The sequence below is a fragment of the Euprymna scolopes genome, chromosome 22, assembly GCF_053919585.1.
Source record: "Euprymna scolopes isolate OS-2025 chromosome 22, ASM5391958v1, whole genome shotgun sequence".
In the NCBI taxonomy this organism is placed as follows: Eukaryota; Metazoa; Mollusca; class Cephalopoda; order Sepiida; family Sepiolidae; genus Euprymna; species Euprymna scolopes.
Genome location: NC_136503.1, coordinates 35,472,853 through 35,489,525, shown reverse-complemented (window position 1 = coordinate 35,489,525; position 16,673 = coordinate 35,472,853). Strand labels below are relative to the sequence as shown.

At 32.5% G+C, this 16,673-nt stretch overlaps 1 protein-coding gene across 1 annotated transcript in view; it reads right to left on the bottom strand.

Annotated features, from left to right (window-relative positions):
* The window catches only part of LOC145243965 (kinetochore-associated protein 1-like), a 208,545-nt gene that overhangs the window by 22,980 nt on the left and 168,892 nt on the right, over positions 1 to 16,673 (bottom strand). Inside the window, exons 49-53 of the mRNA XM_080107095.1 lie at positions 15,767 to 15,837; positions 14,923 to 15,127; positions 13,966 to 14,081; positions 4,843 to 4,919; positions 1,110 to 1,179 (exon numbers count right to left, since the gene is read on the bottom strand). Of these exons, the coding sequence (XP_079963221.1) occupies positions 1,110 to 1,179; positions 4,843 to 4,919; positions 13,966 to 14,081; positions 14,923 to 15,127; positions 15,767 to 15,837 (539 nt within the window). The remainder of the gene's footprint in view (positions 1 to 1,109; positions 1,180 to 4,842; positions 4,920 to 13,965; positions 14,082 to 14,922; positions 15,128 to 15,766; positions 15,838 to 16,673) is intronic.

Here is a 16,673-nt window from a genome sequence, read left to right as displayed (position 1 = left end):
AAAAGAACATAAAAATAAATGTGACATCTTTGCCATTGCATTCATCACCAAACCAAAAGTGGCGAAGGTTTAAATTAAGGCTAGTCAATTGAAAAGAGAGGATGACTTTCGAAAATATGGGCGAAAAAAGCAACCCCCTCCTCGTAGAAAAGTGCCCAGTTGAGGGTGAAGGAATTAACGTTTTTAGCCAATTTTTCAATATTTTTTGTCCGAAGGGCCGTGCTTCAAAATGGTACCATTCATGAAAATCCGTTGCCTCTGTCGAAAGCTTTAGGCAGACATGCAAGCATACATACATACATTTAAACAGACAGGTGAAATTTATATTATAGATGGTTCTGTTTGAAATTTTGTCCAAATTTCTGAGTTTGACTGAAACATTCCAGAGTTCGACAAGATACACCTGAAGAAGATTGGCGGTTACACCGACCGAACGTTATGAAAATGACATTCAAGGTGAGAACAGTAGTCCGATGAATCCAAATAATATAAAGAAACATTATCTTATAAAAGATATTTTTCTAAATCTGTTAAACAGAATAAACAGTCAAGAATGAATGTGTTAGATTTTTAATAAATAAGTTAAGATTACAAAATCTGGTTCTTATCCAAAATTCAATCTAATTAAAAAAACAAAAATACAGAAAAATCTTTATGCACACTCCTGTTACAACAAAAATATCACATTCCAAAAATCACAAATTAATCAAGTAGTTCTTTTTATATAGAAAATAATTTTTTTTTACAATTTTTAGCTATTAAGAGCATATCATAGCCATTACATGGCTGACTTTAGAATCTTGGTAGTTCGAATTGAGTTGTTTCCATCTATTTATTAAATATGGCTAATCAAGACACACCAGTCTTACTTCATAAAATTTAATTTTCATAGTTCAAAAATGGAAAAATAGGGAGGAAAAGGGAAAAAAGGAAATGAAAAAGAAAAGGAAAAAAGAAAAAAGTAAAAAAGGAGAGAAAAAAAAGAAAGGAAAATGAAAAAAAGGGAAAAAAGGAAAAGGAAAAAGAAAAGTAAAAAAGAACAAAGAAAGGAAAGGCAAAAAAAAAAAGAAAGAACAAAAGACAACATAAAGAAAAAAAGATTGATTCACCTGTCCTGAATAGCCAAGCAGAAATAAAATGCTCCTCGGGATGTTTCCACTTCGTAAAATGTAAGCCACTCTAAAAACATGAAATAAAATAAAAGATTAAAATGAAAGGGATTTAACTAAGTTCACTTAAATTGAGATACAAAAGCAGATTAAACTCTGGAAAAATTACAGTAAAATGTAATGCGACATCTGGGCTATAAAGTGATGGTGGTTTCAGTGGATCCCAGGAAATCCAATGGGATCCAAACTAAAGTTTCTGATTGAATTCTAACATTTAAACTGGGCCCCTTCCCTCACTGATTAACTTGTTTTTACCATTCTCCCAAATTATTTAAATTAACAAAGTTGTTTTTAATTAAATCATTTAAAAAAATAAAAATGTTACTATTTCTTTTTTTTCTTTTAGTTGATAGATCAGTTTGTTTTTTTAAAGTTGGTAATCTATTCATTAATATGGATCTCTTCCATAATTTTTAGAATTTATACTAATTTTGACATGACACGTAAGTACATAATGTCCTCACCTAAAATGCACTGCTTTTAAAGATCACCATTCCACACAAGCATCAAAAACATAGTATGCTCCAATCTATTCACAAAAAACACTTGTCTAGTCAAAAAAAAAAAACTATCAATAAATTCCCCCACTCTCTATCAGTGCCTAAACCTAAATATGGATTCCATCAACAAAGCTTTTTTCCTAGAACTGCCCATCTGTAGAACTGTTCCGCTGGTCTGCATTCCAGCTGACTACAATATTGTTGTTTTCAAGTCTGACGTAAACAAGTTCTTATTGAACCGTCCTCGTAAACAATGTAAATACCAAATTTCCACCACAAACAATTACTAAGCTACTGTTCCAATGTCTACACTACACACATTAACCTTTATCCTTGAGTGGCTTTCAGGCCTTGATATGTGGTAACCCCTTTGTAAAAAAAAAAAAGAAAGAAAAGTGGTCTACATGTAGGGTTGGGAGGGTCTTATCACCATTTTGTATCTTTTAGTCACACTCTTCCATCTCAATTGTAAGATACCATACAGAGGCTCCTTCAGTCTTTGACAGACTATGGATACCCACGTAATTGTGCCTGCGCATGAAATTTTGTGGCAGGAGGTGTACAATCTCAAACCACATCTTTCCTGAGTTGGCATTGTTAAATACCAGTGGTAAGTGAAGGGTATGTACAAGATGACTGGAAACAAATGCCGAGATAAGCGGAGAGCACATACAGCACCTAGAATTCACAAATTGTCACCCATGTGGTACTAACCAGGCTCAATGTTGCTTAACTTCAGTGATTTGACGAGAACCGGTGTGTTAACGCGATTATGCCGTATGTAGGACACCATTAAAGATATTTCAAGCAGTCCATTGAGTTAATTATGCATTATAGTAATTGTATAAATATGATGAATGGAGGAAGACTGAATCAAAGTTATTGTAAGTAGGAATGGATTTAATTTATTTGGATTCTTCAGACTACTGTTCTCATCTTAAATATTATTTTTACGTTTTGGCTGATGTAACCTCAGACCTTCTTCATGGCTCAAGAACCTGTGACATGTATAAAATATTTGGTAAAATTAAATCATAAGTTACTTTTCTGGAGGTTGAAGGTTCAATCCTCAGTGCAGCCAACACTCAAAAATTACAGTTGCAAATTACTTGAGACTTCTACCCAGGCATTGTTGATGGAACGAGAGCATGCTACTTCTGTGGATTAAATAAAGGATTCCGCTTAAAATTCTTTACGGATTCCAGAGTTTAATAAGATACACCTGAAGATCGGAGGTTACATGAACCATAACATTGTGAAAATAACACTCAAGATGAAAATAGTAGTTTGAAGAATCCAACCAATAAGTATAATCCTAATCTAAAAAATTCAGAAATGTAATAATTAGGGCTATGACAACAGCATATTCTTTTCCTTGTTTTGATTCTCAGGTTTATATCCATTGATATCTTATGTTTTTATGCAGAGTGATGTGGTTCTCAGTTGATTAATTGTGTCTAATTGTGTCGGATATATACTCGAGAGTCAAAACAATGAAAAGAATATGCTGTTGTCATAGCCCTAGTAATACAGTATAATTATATAATTTAGATTAAAAGATAAAGAGTAAATGATTATCAACCTTGATCCCTTTAATTGCAAATTGTGACAAATTGAATATTTTTTCTAAAGTAATCCGTTGGATCACAACTGTTTATGACAATTTATTTTTCAATTTCATTAAAAACTGTGACATATCTGTTAAGCAATTATTCTTGCACATCCACAAATAATAAGTGTCTTTACTTCTATATCAATTTTATGGTTAATTTACAAGTAAAAAGAATTAAGTCTAATTTATATACGCGTTTATAATTTCTATGCATACACTATGTAAATAATGAAAACAAAAAAAGATATTAAAAATTATTTGATAGTGGTGGCATTGACACACAGTAGGAGAGAGAGTGAAAAAAATATATTGATAGCAAAGTAAGAGATAGGCGACTTGTTCAGTTTATTATAAATTATGGCTAATTGTCAAACATAATTCAATCCCAGAACTAAGAAATATTTTAACATCTATTTTGTGTCCTTAAAATAGACAGGAAAAAAGCTATAGAAAAACAAAGCTTGATTGACTCACATTTAGTATAATAATAGATGATATATCTAAATGAATAAATGTGAAAGCCGTTATCATTAAATGCACAATGTATGGTTCATTGGATAACATGCTAAGCATCATTTCTAAGTGACAGTTTTCTGGAGATTGAAGGTTCAATCCACAGTACAGGTGATACTAAGAATATAATTAAGAATTACTTTAGACTTCTACTCAGTCACGACTGGCAGAACGAGAGTAATCTACCCCTGTTGATTTAAATAGAGTTCAACTTGAAACTCTGTACAGATTCTGGTGTCCAACAAATGTGGTTAGTGATTACATCATCCAAAATGCGAGAAGATGAAAATGGTAGTCTGAATGATCAAAATAATAATCATGTCATGATTTCATTTGGGGATGTTTTTATAAATAGTTTGACTCAAAGCGAATGCGGTATTATGGTGGTTGAATTTTTAATGAGACAGACAATTGATCATGGTGAATGGGATTGTTAGCTTTTTTTTTTTTTTTTAAATTTTCTTATGATTTTGTTTTAGCTGGAAATGGGGCATCCTATCAGATGACAGCCTTCATCTGTTATCTCATACATTTCAACCGAGAGATCTTTTTAAAATTCCAATCATACCTTTAAATGCAATTGCACTTGATTCACCAAGTATATTTGCCAAGTAGTTTTTGAAATTTAAGTCTAGTTGCTCCAATAATTATTAGAATAATGGAGATCTTCCTAAGATTCCAGTTTCTTTTCATGTCGTATATATGGCCTTCATATTTCGTTGTCTTTTCCCTCTCAGCTCTGTTTAACTTAGCATCATTGAGGACACTGAACGTGTCTAATTAACCGTAAAGAAAATTACCCACCCCCACAAAAAAAAAAGCTACATGAATATTGGAACATTGGAAGAGAATAATCTACCCTCACTCCATGCATTAAAATGAAGAGTTAAGTTTGAAATTTACAAACGATTACTCATTAGATTAAAAAGAAAAGTAGAACATGCAATATGTGAACATGTCAAGGACTAAGATGAAGACAAAAACATGTCAAAAAAATAAACTAAAAAGGGTTGAAACAACCATAGGGAAGAAGTAAAGAGCAAGCTACCTTTTCAAGTTGTCGTTGTCAACATATTTTTCTTCGGTTTCAAAGTTATTAAAGTTGCCAAAATCCATTGTGAGAGTCTGTCAAAAAAAGAAAGAAAAAAAGTCTTTAAACAAATCAGAGTAAGACGTTTCTGAATTTTTGAGATGAGGATTGGTTATTCGTATTATTTGGATTCATCGGACTACTGTCCTCATCATGAGTATCATTTTCACAACGTTTCGGTCGATATAACCTCCGATCTTCTTCAGGTGTATCTTGTCGAACTCGGGAATTTGGACGGAATTTCGAGCGAAACCCTTTATTTAACACCATTAAAGCCAACAATGTGGTTGCGATATGTAGACGACACATTCACACATTCATACTCTGGCCCCATCAGGAAAATGTTCAAACGTAACTAGACCATGTGAACTCGATCCGTCTAACTATATAGTTCAAAATGGAAAAAGAAAATAACAAATTATCGTTCCTAGATGTGCTAATAACTCGCATAGGTCGGGTTTATGTCATATGTATACCAAAAGCCAACTTTCACTGACAGTATCTAAACTACAACTCTCAGCATCCATATAATGTAAAGAAAGGAATCGTCCGTTGCTTACAATACCAAGCAAAAGCAATATGTAGTAACATCAGTGCATACTAAGACGAGATGGACAGTTTAAGAGAAACCCTCCACCGAAACAACTATCCAGACAGCATGACATCAGCTCCAAGAAATCTGGACCAAACATAAAAGGACACCACTCAGAAACTCACCACAGTTTGTATACCATATATGAAATATATCTGAAAAGCTTCAACGAATATGTAATCTATATGACATCAGGACAGTGTTCAGGAGTGATTCAACTCTCCAAAAACAGCTTGTGAGAGTCAAGCCCCCTACAGAAAAAATCCTGACTAAGAACTGTGTACATGAAATCCCATGTAAATGTGGAAAACTATACAGAGGTGAAACATGTCCGTTGAAAGTATGGTTAGAAGAACATCGAAAAGTCGTAGTACGTGGAGAAACTGAAAAGTCAGGTATAACTGACCATATCTGGAAAGAAAAGGGAAACCATCTACCATTATGGGACGAAGTAAAAATTATAGACAGAGAGGAACGGTGGAGAGTAAGACGACTGAAAGAAGCAGCACATATGCTGGGGAATAACCAACTGCTAAGTAGACCTAGTATAGAATTCAATACGATATGGGAACCAGTAATTATAATAACAGATAATATATACAAGTAAAAAAAAAAAAAATTAAAAAATAAAATAAAAAACATTAATATATATAAGTATAGAGATAGATATACATTAATATGTAGTAATAATTAATAATAAATGGTGATATTTACAACTAGAAATAAAAATAGGTTGAAGGCGCCTAAAATTCATACCAGAATTGTCTGCAAGAACTCGTGGCGCAGTGATTAGAGTACTGGGAAAAATCAATTGTAAAACTGATATTCTCCTGAAGGTTGAATCCTCAGTGTGGGCGACCAAAATCTACATTTGTGAATTATTTAGGACCTCTATCCAGTCATGGCTGACGGAACAAGCGCACACTTCATTTCACTAAATTTAATGTAATTCTAGTCAATAATGACTAATTTGACATAATGCTTAGAATTTTCACTAATGGCCCGGGATTCAATTCTTGGTGGAGTTGCTACAAAAACTAAAAAATGCTATTTAATACCTCCCTGCTAAACACCCAGCATTATAAGATGAGGATCAGGGATAAGTGGAGTAAGTGGGAAAAGGAGTAGAACTCTTTCCTCAATCTTGATGTAGTAGTCAATGAAAACGGACCCTTTGTCTCACCCTAAACTATGACCTTCACGCACAGACTTTTTTTTACTACCTAAGGATCCAAGTGCTGATTATTAGTACTAGCGTTCATAATAGTAGTAGTAGTAGTAGTTCAGTTTTGATAATTCTTCTTTGAAAAAGGCTCTAAATGTATATTAATATCTCTAGTAGTGTTGGGACGATTAATCAGAATCAGGAAAATCATAGTTGTTGGGGTATTGAAATTGGGAAAATTTGAGCCTAATTTCAGATTCTAAAAAAAGGTTCTTTTATTTCCTCATTAATTTATTTTTGTTTAAAACTGAATTTCCTGTTGCTGGCTCAAGTGAAAAATATAAATGAAAATATCGTGAGGAGTTTATCAAAAATGTGGAGACAATACATAAAAGGAAAACATTAAGTTTTTTCCAAATTAAAAAGAAAAATTTATCTACGTTTCCAAATAGATCAAAATTCTCTACTACTACCCCCCTCGCCAACAAAAAGAAAAAAAGGAATTCCATTTGCTTTAGGCGATTTTAGAATCAGAATCGGTAATAGAGAAAAGAATCAGTAATTAAATTGGAACTGTCCCAACACTAATCTGTAGTTAACATGGTGGTAAAAAATCGTACCATGTATACAACGATGCTTTGCCAAATTTAGTATAATTCTATTTAGAATTTTTGGAATCTGTAAGTGTTTGTGTTTAATATTAGCAGTAGTATTAACATTTGGTTGAAGAAAAAAAATCTACTTGGTAACATTTTACAGTTTTGAAATTGGAAATTGACAAGCGGTGTTTATCAAATGAAAAATGTCTTATAATTTAATATTGCTTTCATTAGTTTGAAAATATTTTGTTAAGGAGAAAAATTTATCTACATTTCCAAGTAGTTAATTAAATTTCTTTTTACACTAACCTTAAGTCTGAGTAGCCAAGTCATCAAACCATATGTAATAGTCAAAAAAGTTGATCCCCCTCCCACCAACAAAAGGTTTGATTTGGTTCACTGGACAACAATTTTTTACTTTTTGAATGTTGTCTAGATTTCTACAAATGATTTAGGATATTTTTGCACTGCTTCATCAGATCAGGTTTTTGTGTGAAATTGATTAAAAAAAAATCTATATATCTATATAAGTGTATGTGTCTGTGTACATTTCCCTACGCAATAACTGTCAATTTTAAGTCTACAGACTCGAAATTTGATATACAGGCAACTGAGATCTGGGAAAATCTTTGTGATCCATTTTCAGCCAGAAATTTGGCTGTTAAAGGGTCAAAGTTCAAGAAACCTTTGAGAACTCTACCAAACTCCTCCGACAATTTTGGGTCTAAACACTTGAAATTTTAGATTTTTGGACATGGATCTAACTTAATAAGTTGATTTGAACCCAAAACAATAAATGTTAAGGAGTCATAATAGGGGTCAAAGTTAAAAAAATTGACTGCTTTTTTTTTTTTTTGCTCAACATACACCTCCAAACACCCGGCCAACGCCGGGCTGAAATGCTAGTTTAAAAAAAAAAAAAAAAAAAAAAAAATCAAATCTTGTGACAAAATCGATTACATTTTTGTGGCATTATCAGCTGATTTTGTCAACACATATCATCCTAAATGTTTTTAAGAGAAAAAAATATTCTGCCAACAACCTATATTGATTACCTGATAGAAACATCGATTATTATAAACTGAATCGTTGTCATTCATAAAGGTAAGTACACATAAATTGTATGTTGTTTCACCATTGTTCAAAATTCAGGGTTTGAACTTCCATTTCTTCGAACTCTTAGAATGCTCAGCTGCAGGGAGGTCTATCTTCAGATTCCAAAAGTAGTCAGTCATCATGATTGCATCCCAGTAACCCTGATACTTAGTCTCTATCTCTTTCAGGTCCTGATGGAACGTGTGGCCCTGCTCGTCACTCATTGAACCCAGGTTCTCAGGAAACCAGTCCATATGTGAAAATAGGTAGTGCATCTTAACGCTTATGTTGCAGCCCATGTTTCGGAAAGCGGTCAGCATGTTGTTGACAAGCTCTGCATAGTTTCAGGCCTTTTTATTGCATAGAAAGTTTTTCATTACCAGAACAAATACCTTCCACATTTCCAGTTTCACTTTGAGTTTCTGAACTCCGGATCTCTAATGAGCTACTGGATCTATGCCAGCTTTCAATTTGTCAATCCTAGAAAAGCCTGGCATGAGTAAGTGAAGCAATCACCATCCTTGTCCAGAGTCTTTGTGAACTGCTTGGTTAAGCCAAGCTTGATGTGCAGAGATGGGGAGAGTATTCTGTCTGACCACTGGAGGGTCGTTGATGATGTTCCTTTCTTTGCAAGGCACCAGTTCCTCCCGCACATGCTAGTCCTACTTCGTGTAATGTCGGGCACAGTGCTGCACCAATTTTTGGAAGATTTTGAGGTTTTATAACTTCAAACTGATCCCTTCTCAACATAATCACCCAGAACTATAAAATCTGAATACTTCTTGTTATTAAAATAATCATTTCCAATCAAAACAATTACTCAACATGGCATTTTAACCCCCACCAACTTCTAAAATGCTCCACACATGTATACATGTGAACAAAAAAAAAAAAAACATGTGGCCATAGCTCAAAAACTTGACTTGATTGAGTAACACCAATGTGATTTTTGGATTCAGCACATCAGATTTGTGCTAAAAAAAAAAAAAAAAAATAAATAAAAAAAATGCAGACAACAAATTTATTGTTGACCAGTGTTATTTGTGATAAAAAAAAGTTAAACATTTTGAATTATAAAATCTAGTTAGATTTTCTTACGTATTAGTATTAAAAAAATGTTGAAAGCAAATTATTAATCGTCCCCCTTTAAAACATCCAACCTAAACTGTTTGTTGATAAATACTGCTTGTTAATTAAAACCAGAAGTTATCACCAAATAGACTTTTTCACTTTAACCTAACATTTTTACTGAATATGACACACCCAGCATTTCAAGATGTCTTCATGCCAAATTTAATGCGATTTTGTCGAGTGATTATTAAGGCTATACTTATTTAGTAGTAGCAGTAGTAGTGTTAATATTTACTTTTATAATGCGCTCAATATCTCAAAAATACTTCATGAAAAATTTAGTGAAATTTTTATTTATATTTTTAGAGTCTATAACACAGGCGACAAAAAGAAAGTCCGCACTTTTAATTTTTTCAAAAACTGCAAATTTAAGCTAAATTTAATATAACTGTTTAAACAAACTATACCTCATTTGAGTCACCTTTTATTCCTCTATAATTTTACCTGTTCATATTTGACTTCACATCAATTTAAAAAAAATACCTTCAAATTGAGGAGGCAAAAAGAAATTAAAATGTAACTTTGGGACATTAATGCAACAGGAACACAATGAATTAGTTAATATTTAGTAGCATAGCCCTTCTGCAATTTGACAGCCTGCAATCTTTTGGGAATTTCTTGAATTAGCAATACACATGAAAAAATTTAAATGGCTTAAAATATTTCAATATTGGTATATATAGAAAGAACTTGATAAGCTAAGAAAGAATCTTTTTAAATTTTTAAAATCCAATTAAAATCAAGGAAGTTATGACTATTTTTATGCTCTGCATGTTTGGATATTTTCCCTTCTTTAAGACCATATGCAATTTGTCACAATTTTTGCACTACTTTTTCAGTAAAAATGCTATATCTTTGTTAAAACAAAAGATTAAGCAATGAAATTTGCCATATAAGTGTATTTTTGTGCAAGGAATCTGAATATGCTACTGAAAATCTCCAGAAATTAATGATTTCCAAATAATCTGCAGTAAATGCACATAAATGCTGCGATTGCTTAAAAATGCCAGGTATTCATTAAAAGAAAAGTTAGAGAACTAGTTAGTTGTAATGCATTTTATGTGCCAAAAACTGAAATCGAAATCTAGGATTGGTTAAAAATGAATATATTGCAATATTTCTTTGGTATTATTGTAGATTAATACCTTCTGCTACCCCTGTCCATCTGACCACCTCTCCAAAATATGTGATTCTACCTTTATAGACATTTGCATGTAAACAACTTGAAAAACTTTAAAAAAAGATAAACAAAAATTATTTTAGAATTTAATGTAAAATGATTTCCCATTTTGAATCATTTGAGCGTTTTAGGGCAGTTACCCCCTCCCTCTTTTTCCTATGATGGATAAATTCTGGGTGTTTGTTTGTTTGTTTCTTTTCTAAAAGGCGATTATGCGCGGTTTTAAAAGGGTCTTTGTGCAATTATAAGAAGGTGGGGAGGTTGCCACTCTGACTTTGGGTTAATGATAGGGCTAAGGAAAATTATGTGTGAACATCCTGAAGACTTGATAGAAACAAAACAAAAACAATTTTAGAATTTAGAGTGGGGGTTGGTTTCACATAAATGTAAAATAATTCACCATTTCAAGATGATCCTAGCATTTTAGGACAGTTGACCAATTTATTTTTTTATGGGAGATTAATCATGTGCACTTTCTTTAAACGTTTTTTATGCTTTTTTTTTTTTTTTACGCTTACATGAACTCACAGAGGAAGTTTGTTTAGTGGGGAGCTCTGCCACTTGTACTTAGCGTTATTGCTAAGGCTAAAGGTTTTAGGAGGAGGCTTGTCACTCATACCTAAGATTAGACATAGAATTAAGCGAGTTTTTTTTTTTTTTTTAAGAGGGTGTTTGATATCCATTTACAAGAATTACGACAAACAGACAAAAATAAATGTTATTTAAAAAAGTGACGTCCCTCTAACAGAAAACATGATGCTTGCTTATCAAGTATTTAAATTCTATTTAAAAAAAGAAACAAGATTTTGCTAAAGCTGACAAATTGTTAAAAATTTTGAATTAATGTTATTTTGATTTTTAATTACATTTCATTTTTTAACTGAGCACCTCCTACAAGCATTTAAATATTGATTATTTTTTTATTTTATTTTTAATAATCGGGTAGATTAGTTTCCACTTGTTAATAATTCACTGAAAACATTTTTTAAGGGACGAAAATTAGAAGTGTGTGTACCGTTCGTACATGTGAACCAAAACAATCATATTTCACATTTTCACCTATTAAAATATTTTAAAATTTACTACTACCCAATTTTTAAAAATATTTGTATGGTTGATATCAAAATAGCTCTAACTAAACATGTAAGAATTTTAATTTATAACCAGATTTTCAATTTAAAAAAAAATCGATTTGAAATAAAAATAAACAAAAACAAAAGGTCTGTTTACGCCATGTTATCACTGCTGCTGCTGCTGCTTCTATCACTACTACTACTACTACTACTACTACAGAAGTCTTGATTCAAATTCATAACCATTTTTTCGGATATTATGATTTTAAATTGCTACGTACCACTAGAAAAAACATTGTTCAATCATCTTTTTAACGAATAAACATAGTAAAAAGATTGTTTTATTTAATAGTGAGTGTCCGAAGAAAATTTTTTCGAAATTTTCAATACTCATCATTTTGAAATCTTTTTTTAACACAACAAAAAAACGAGTCGTCAAATGAATTTTGAACACTCGAAATTATTAAAAATGACATCTCTTTTGGATAATTTCCAAATTTCATTAAAAAATTCTTCACAGAAACACGGTATGAATGTTTAGAAATTGGGGGGGGGGGGGGGGGGCGTTACAAAATCTTACCGAAAATGCAGTTTTATGATGTTCACATATTTATCACTTTATTTGCTTAAAACTCTAAAAATATATAATGTATGTTATTATTTACTAATTCATTTGAAAGTATATTCATTTCTGAACAAAACGGTGGTATTTTGAAGACTTAAAGTGCTTTGGTTTTTAAAATATGACTATTTTAGCAGAAACCCCCTTGAAATCTGTGATTATCCAAAGCGTTTTAACGGCCATGTGTATTGTTACTTGAATTAGACTGCAGCAATACTCCAGGAAAAGGGCATCCCACTTCTCTTTAATTTTTGTCCAAAGTTCTTCCAAATTTGAAATTTTATCATTGCGTAGCTGTTGCTTGATAGAATGCCATATGTTTTCGATAGGATTGAGGTCTGGAGATTGTGCAGGCCAATCCAAACACGGAATATCTGCTCTTCCAGGAACTTCTTGATATTGCCAGCTGTGTGAATGGGAGCATTATCCTGCATGAAGATGGGATTATCATCCAAATTCCGACCAAAGTAGGGTAGAAAATGCTCAGTCAACATATTAATGTACTTGATAGAATTAATTCAACCTTGCAAGCGAACTATAGGCCCTGGACCATTTGTATTAATAATGTCCCACACCAAAACTGAACCTCCACCACCTTGCAGCGTTGAAATTGCGCACCTAGGATTAAATTCTTCGTCTTTCCTCTGACGGACATACTGCCTACCATCACTGCCTTGCCTATTGAACTTGCTTTCATTGCTAAAAAGCACTTTTGACCAATATGAAGAGTCATGATCTTCATTGCATCTGATGAAGTCCAGACGGCGCTTTCTGTTCTTTACAGAAATCATTGGCTTGCGTCTTGCAACATATCCTCGCAAATTAAATTTCTTTAATCTGTTCTTGACAGTAGAAAGAGAGCATTTTTTAACAAGATTGCACTGTTGTTGGATTTGGGGAGCCATTTCAAATCTGTTTTTTAGGCTACAGATCTTGATAGCATTGCCTTCCCTGTAAGAAGTAACTCTAGTACGACAAGATTTAGGGGTATCACAAACACTGCCGTTATTTTGGTGCTTTTGCACAGTCTTTTGTACTGTTTTCTCGTCACATTTCAATCTGCGGTTGATTTCTCGATTGGATAAAACAGAAAGGTGGAGATTAATGAGCTCCTGACGATCACTAAGAGAAAGTCGAGGCATATGGAGTAAATGTTACATTGGATAACCTGGAACAACAACAATTACGATTAGAGATGCTTTGTTGCCTGTTGGTGGATATTTTAAACTGATTTATGGGCGATAATTGAAACTGATTTTAAGCGAATTTGTTGCTGTGGACTTTCTTTTTGCTTCCTCAATTTGAAGTTATTTTTTTCAATTGACATGAACACTAGAATATTTCAATTAAAAGTCAAATATGAACAGGTAAAATTATAGAGGAATAAAAGGTGACTCAAATGAGGTATAGTTTGTTTAAACAGTTACATTAAATTTAGCTTAAATTTGCAGTTATTGAAAAAATTACAAGTGTGGACTTTCAATTTGCCGGCACTGTATGAGAAATAAAAAAATGCTGAACTATAATATAAATGTAGTAAGTGAGTTTTATAATGAGACAAATATAATATAAACAATAATATTAATAATAAGCAAATGTAAAAAAATAGAGGGAGGGAGATTACCACATCAACATCATCTTGTTTGTGCGTTTTTAACCAATCATAAACCAAGTTGATCTTCAAATCTTCCAAAGACAATTTGTTGATATCAGCGATCTCTATAGCCATTTGATTGATATCTAGTTTGGAAAGAAAAAATATATCTACATCAAAAGAGAAAGTACAAAACATTCATTTAACATCATGGTAAAGCAGAAGATTACTTTGGAAAATGAAAGGATTACAATGGATAACATTTATAGAGCAAACTGGAGTTATTTTTTGATTCACTAGAGGTGCACCCATTTTGTTGTAATGAACACGAGAGAAGCTGCGGGAGTTTGGCGAATACTCAGCGATCATGCTGACTTTGGTATTGTGGGAGGTCATATTGGTGATGTTCTCAATGTATGACCAAACAAAGTAGTTCAGAGGGTTCAGGTTGGGGGAGGAGGGGAGTCAGTGAGAGAAGGGTACAAAGTCGTAGCACTTTTTATGAAGCCAAGCCTGCGTCTCTTTGGACTTGTAGATGTCAACACATCCAGGTGCACTTTGGCATTGACTTTCAAACTGACTTCGAAAATGTAAGTTAGCCATGACAATCAGTGGTTGGAAAGGTTTCTTGTTTTTTTGATAGCGAGGAGGTTTGTCTTGGTAGCATTAACTGTAACAATACCATTTTTTAATCCAGTCTACTACAAAGTAGAGGCTATTTTCTAAATAACTTTAAAAAATTTATTTCCAACTTGAAACTTGAAAATTATAGAAATTAATGAATAAAAATTGATAATTTAGGGTTCAAAATTGGCAAAGATACACATGAATCCTCATCCATTCTTGGGCAATGCTTGATATATTAGCTAATCTATAAGAAAACATTTACAAAATCTAATCCTTAAGAATATATTTTTTTTGTACAGTAGAAGAAAGTTAAATAATGATGGTTCGATGTTAATGAGAAGCAGACAAATGTTATATTACCTGGTTTCAAATGTTCTGGAATAGTTGGATCTAAGATGGATGGATTCTCATAGAGTTTGGTAATCAACTTCTTAGGTTTTGAGCAAAGGTCAAGCAGTTCCGGATTGGCTAGTTTGTGCTGGAAGAGAACTTGTTCAGCTGCCAATTGGCGATACATCATCGTAAACTTATGATGAACAGTTTCAGCCTTCTTACAGTTTACCGGCTGAAAAGAAAATCAAGAAGCAAAATTAAAATAATTATCGGTGAAAGCAACAAAAAAAGTTTAAAAAATGGAGAAAAATTATTGATTATATAAAGTGCAATTGTGTGTATGTGTGTGTGTCCAGCTAAGTTTAAAAAAAAATACAATATAAAGACCCACAAATGTTGGTATATTTTTGATCGGCACAGATGATGATATCTAAAACTAGCAGGCTGCTCGGCGTTGCCCAGTCATAAGATAAACATAAATATATTATAATTCATGCAGATTACGGATTTATTATTATAGAAACAATTCTCTATCAATTATTATATTTAACTTAATATATAGTAGTGAAATTAAAACTAAATATATATATATATATATACGACTTGTGTGCCATCAGCTAAAACTGAAACCAAAACATACAACTCTCATTTCTTAGTCTTTCTGAGCCATGTCCATACGGATATTACACGCATGATGCAAAATTCAACGGTTTAAAAGACCAAAGCAAGTGCAGAATTTTTTTTCATAAATAAACATTCATTAAAATTAAATTCGATATTTCAATTCATAACACCTTTCCTGACATCATCCCGTGGGCACAAGTTCTTTTATGAAAGAATGAAATTCAACAAAAATTACACATTGCTTTACCTCTTTAGCAGTTTGACACCATTTCTCTGCAAAAGCCACACAGTTTTGTAAAGCGACAACTTTTTCTGCACCTGAAAAACGTAATTCATTAAATAGTTAAATTAGGTTTCTGAATTATTTTGATAAGGATTGATAATTTGTAATATTTGGATTATTCGGATTACTGTTCTCGAGTGTTATTCACACAAAGTTTTGGCCAAAGTAGCCACAGCCTTCCTCAAATGTGTCTTTCTGTTGAATTCAAGAATTTGCATTGAATATTCAACAGATCCTTGTTTAATCCACAGAGGGATGGCATGCTTTCATTCCATCAGGCATGTTCAGGTTGAAATCTTAATTCGCAATTATGTTATTCATATCACCCGCACTTTGGATTGAACCATCAACCTCGAGAAGAGTGACATTTAAAACTGAATTTTATAAGTATTTTATCGGTTACGCCATGAGTTGCTTTTAAAATTATGTGTTAATTCCAGCGTTTTTACAAGATACACCTGAAGGTAAGAGATTATATTGGTTGAAACATGCAAAGAACACTCAAGATGAGAACAGTAGTCTGAATAATCCAAATAATATAAATGGTTCAAGAATTCATGACCGAAAATTATATTAAAATGTAAAAAAAAAATAAGTGTTTAAGATTTCATTTCTTTTATGATATATAAACCAATGTAGTATGTGATTGCATGGTAGATTTGAGCTTGCCATTTTGGCTCAGAGAACGTTATTTGAAAAAGAAAAAGAGATTAATGTGAGTGGTTACCAGACTCCAGCTATGTAATAAATCATATCAAAAAGATTTCATTGAAGATCAAGAGGATGACAACAAAAGAGATGAGATGAGGAGAAAAATGCGCAAAATTTGAATGCAGCAGGAAACTAAAGGCAATTAATAACGCACCCCATT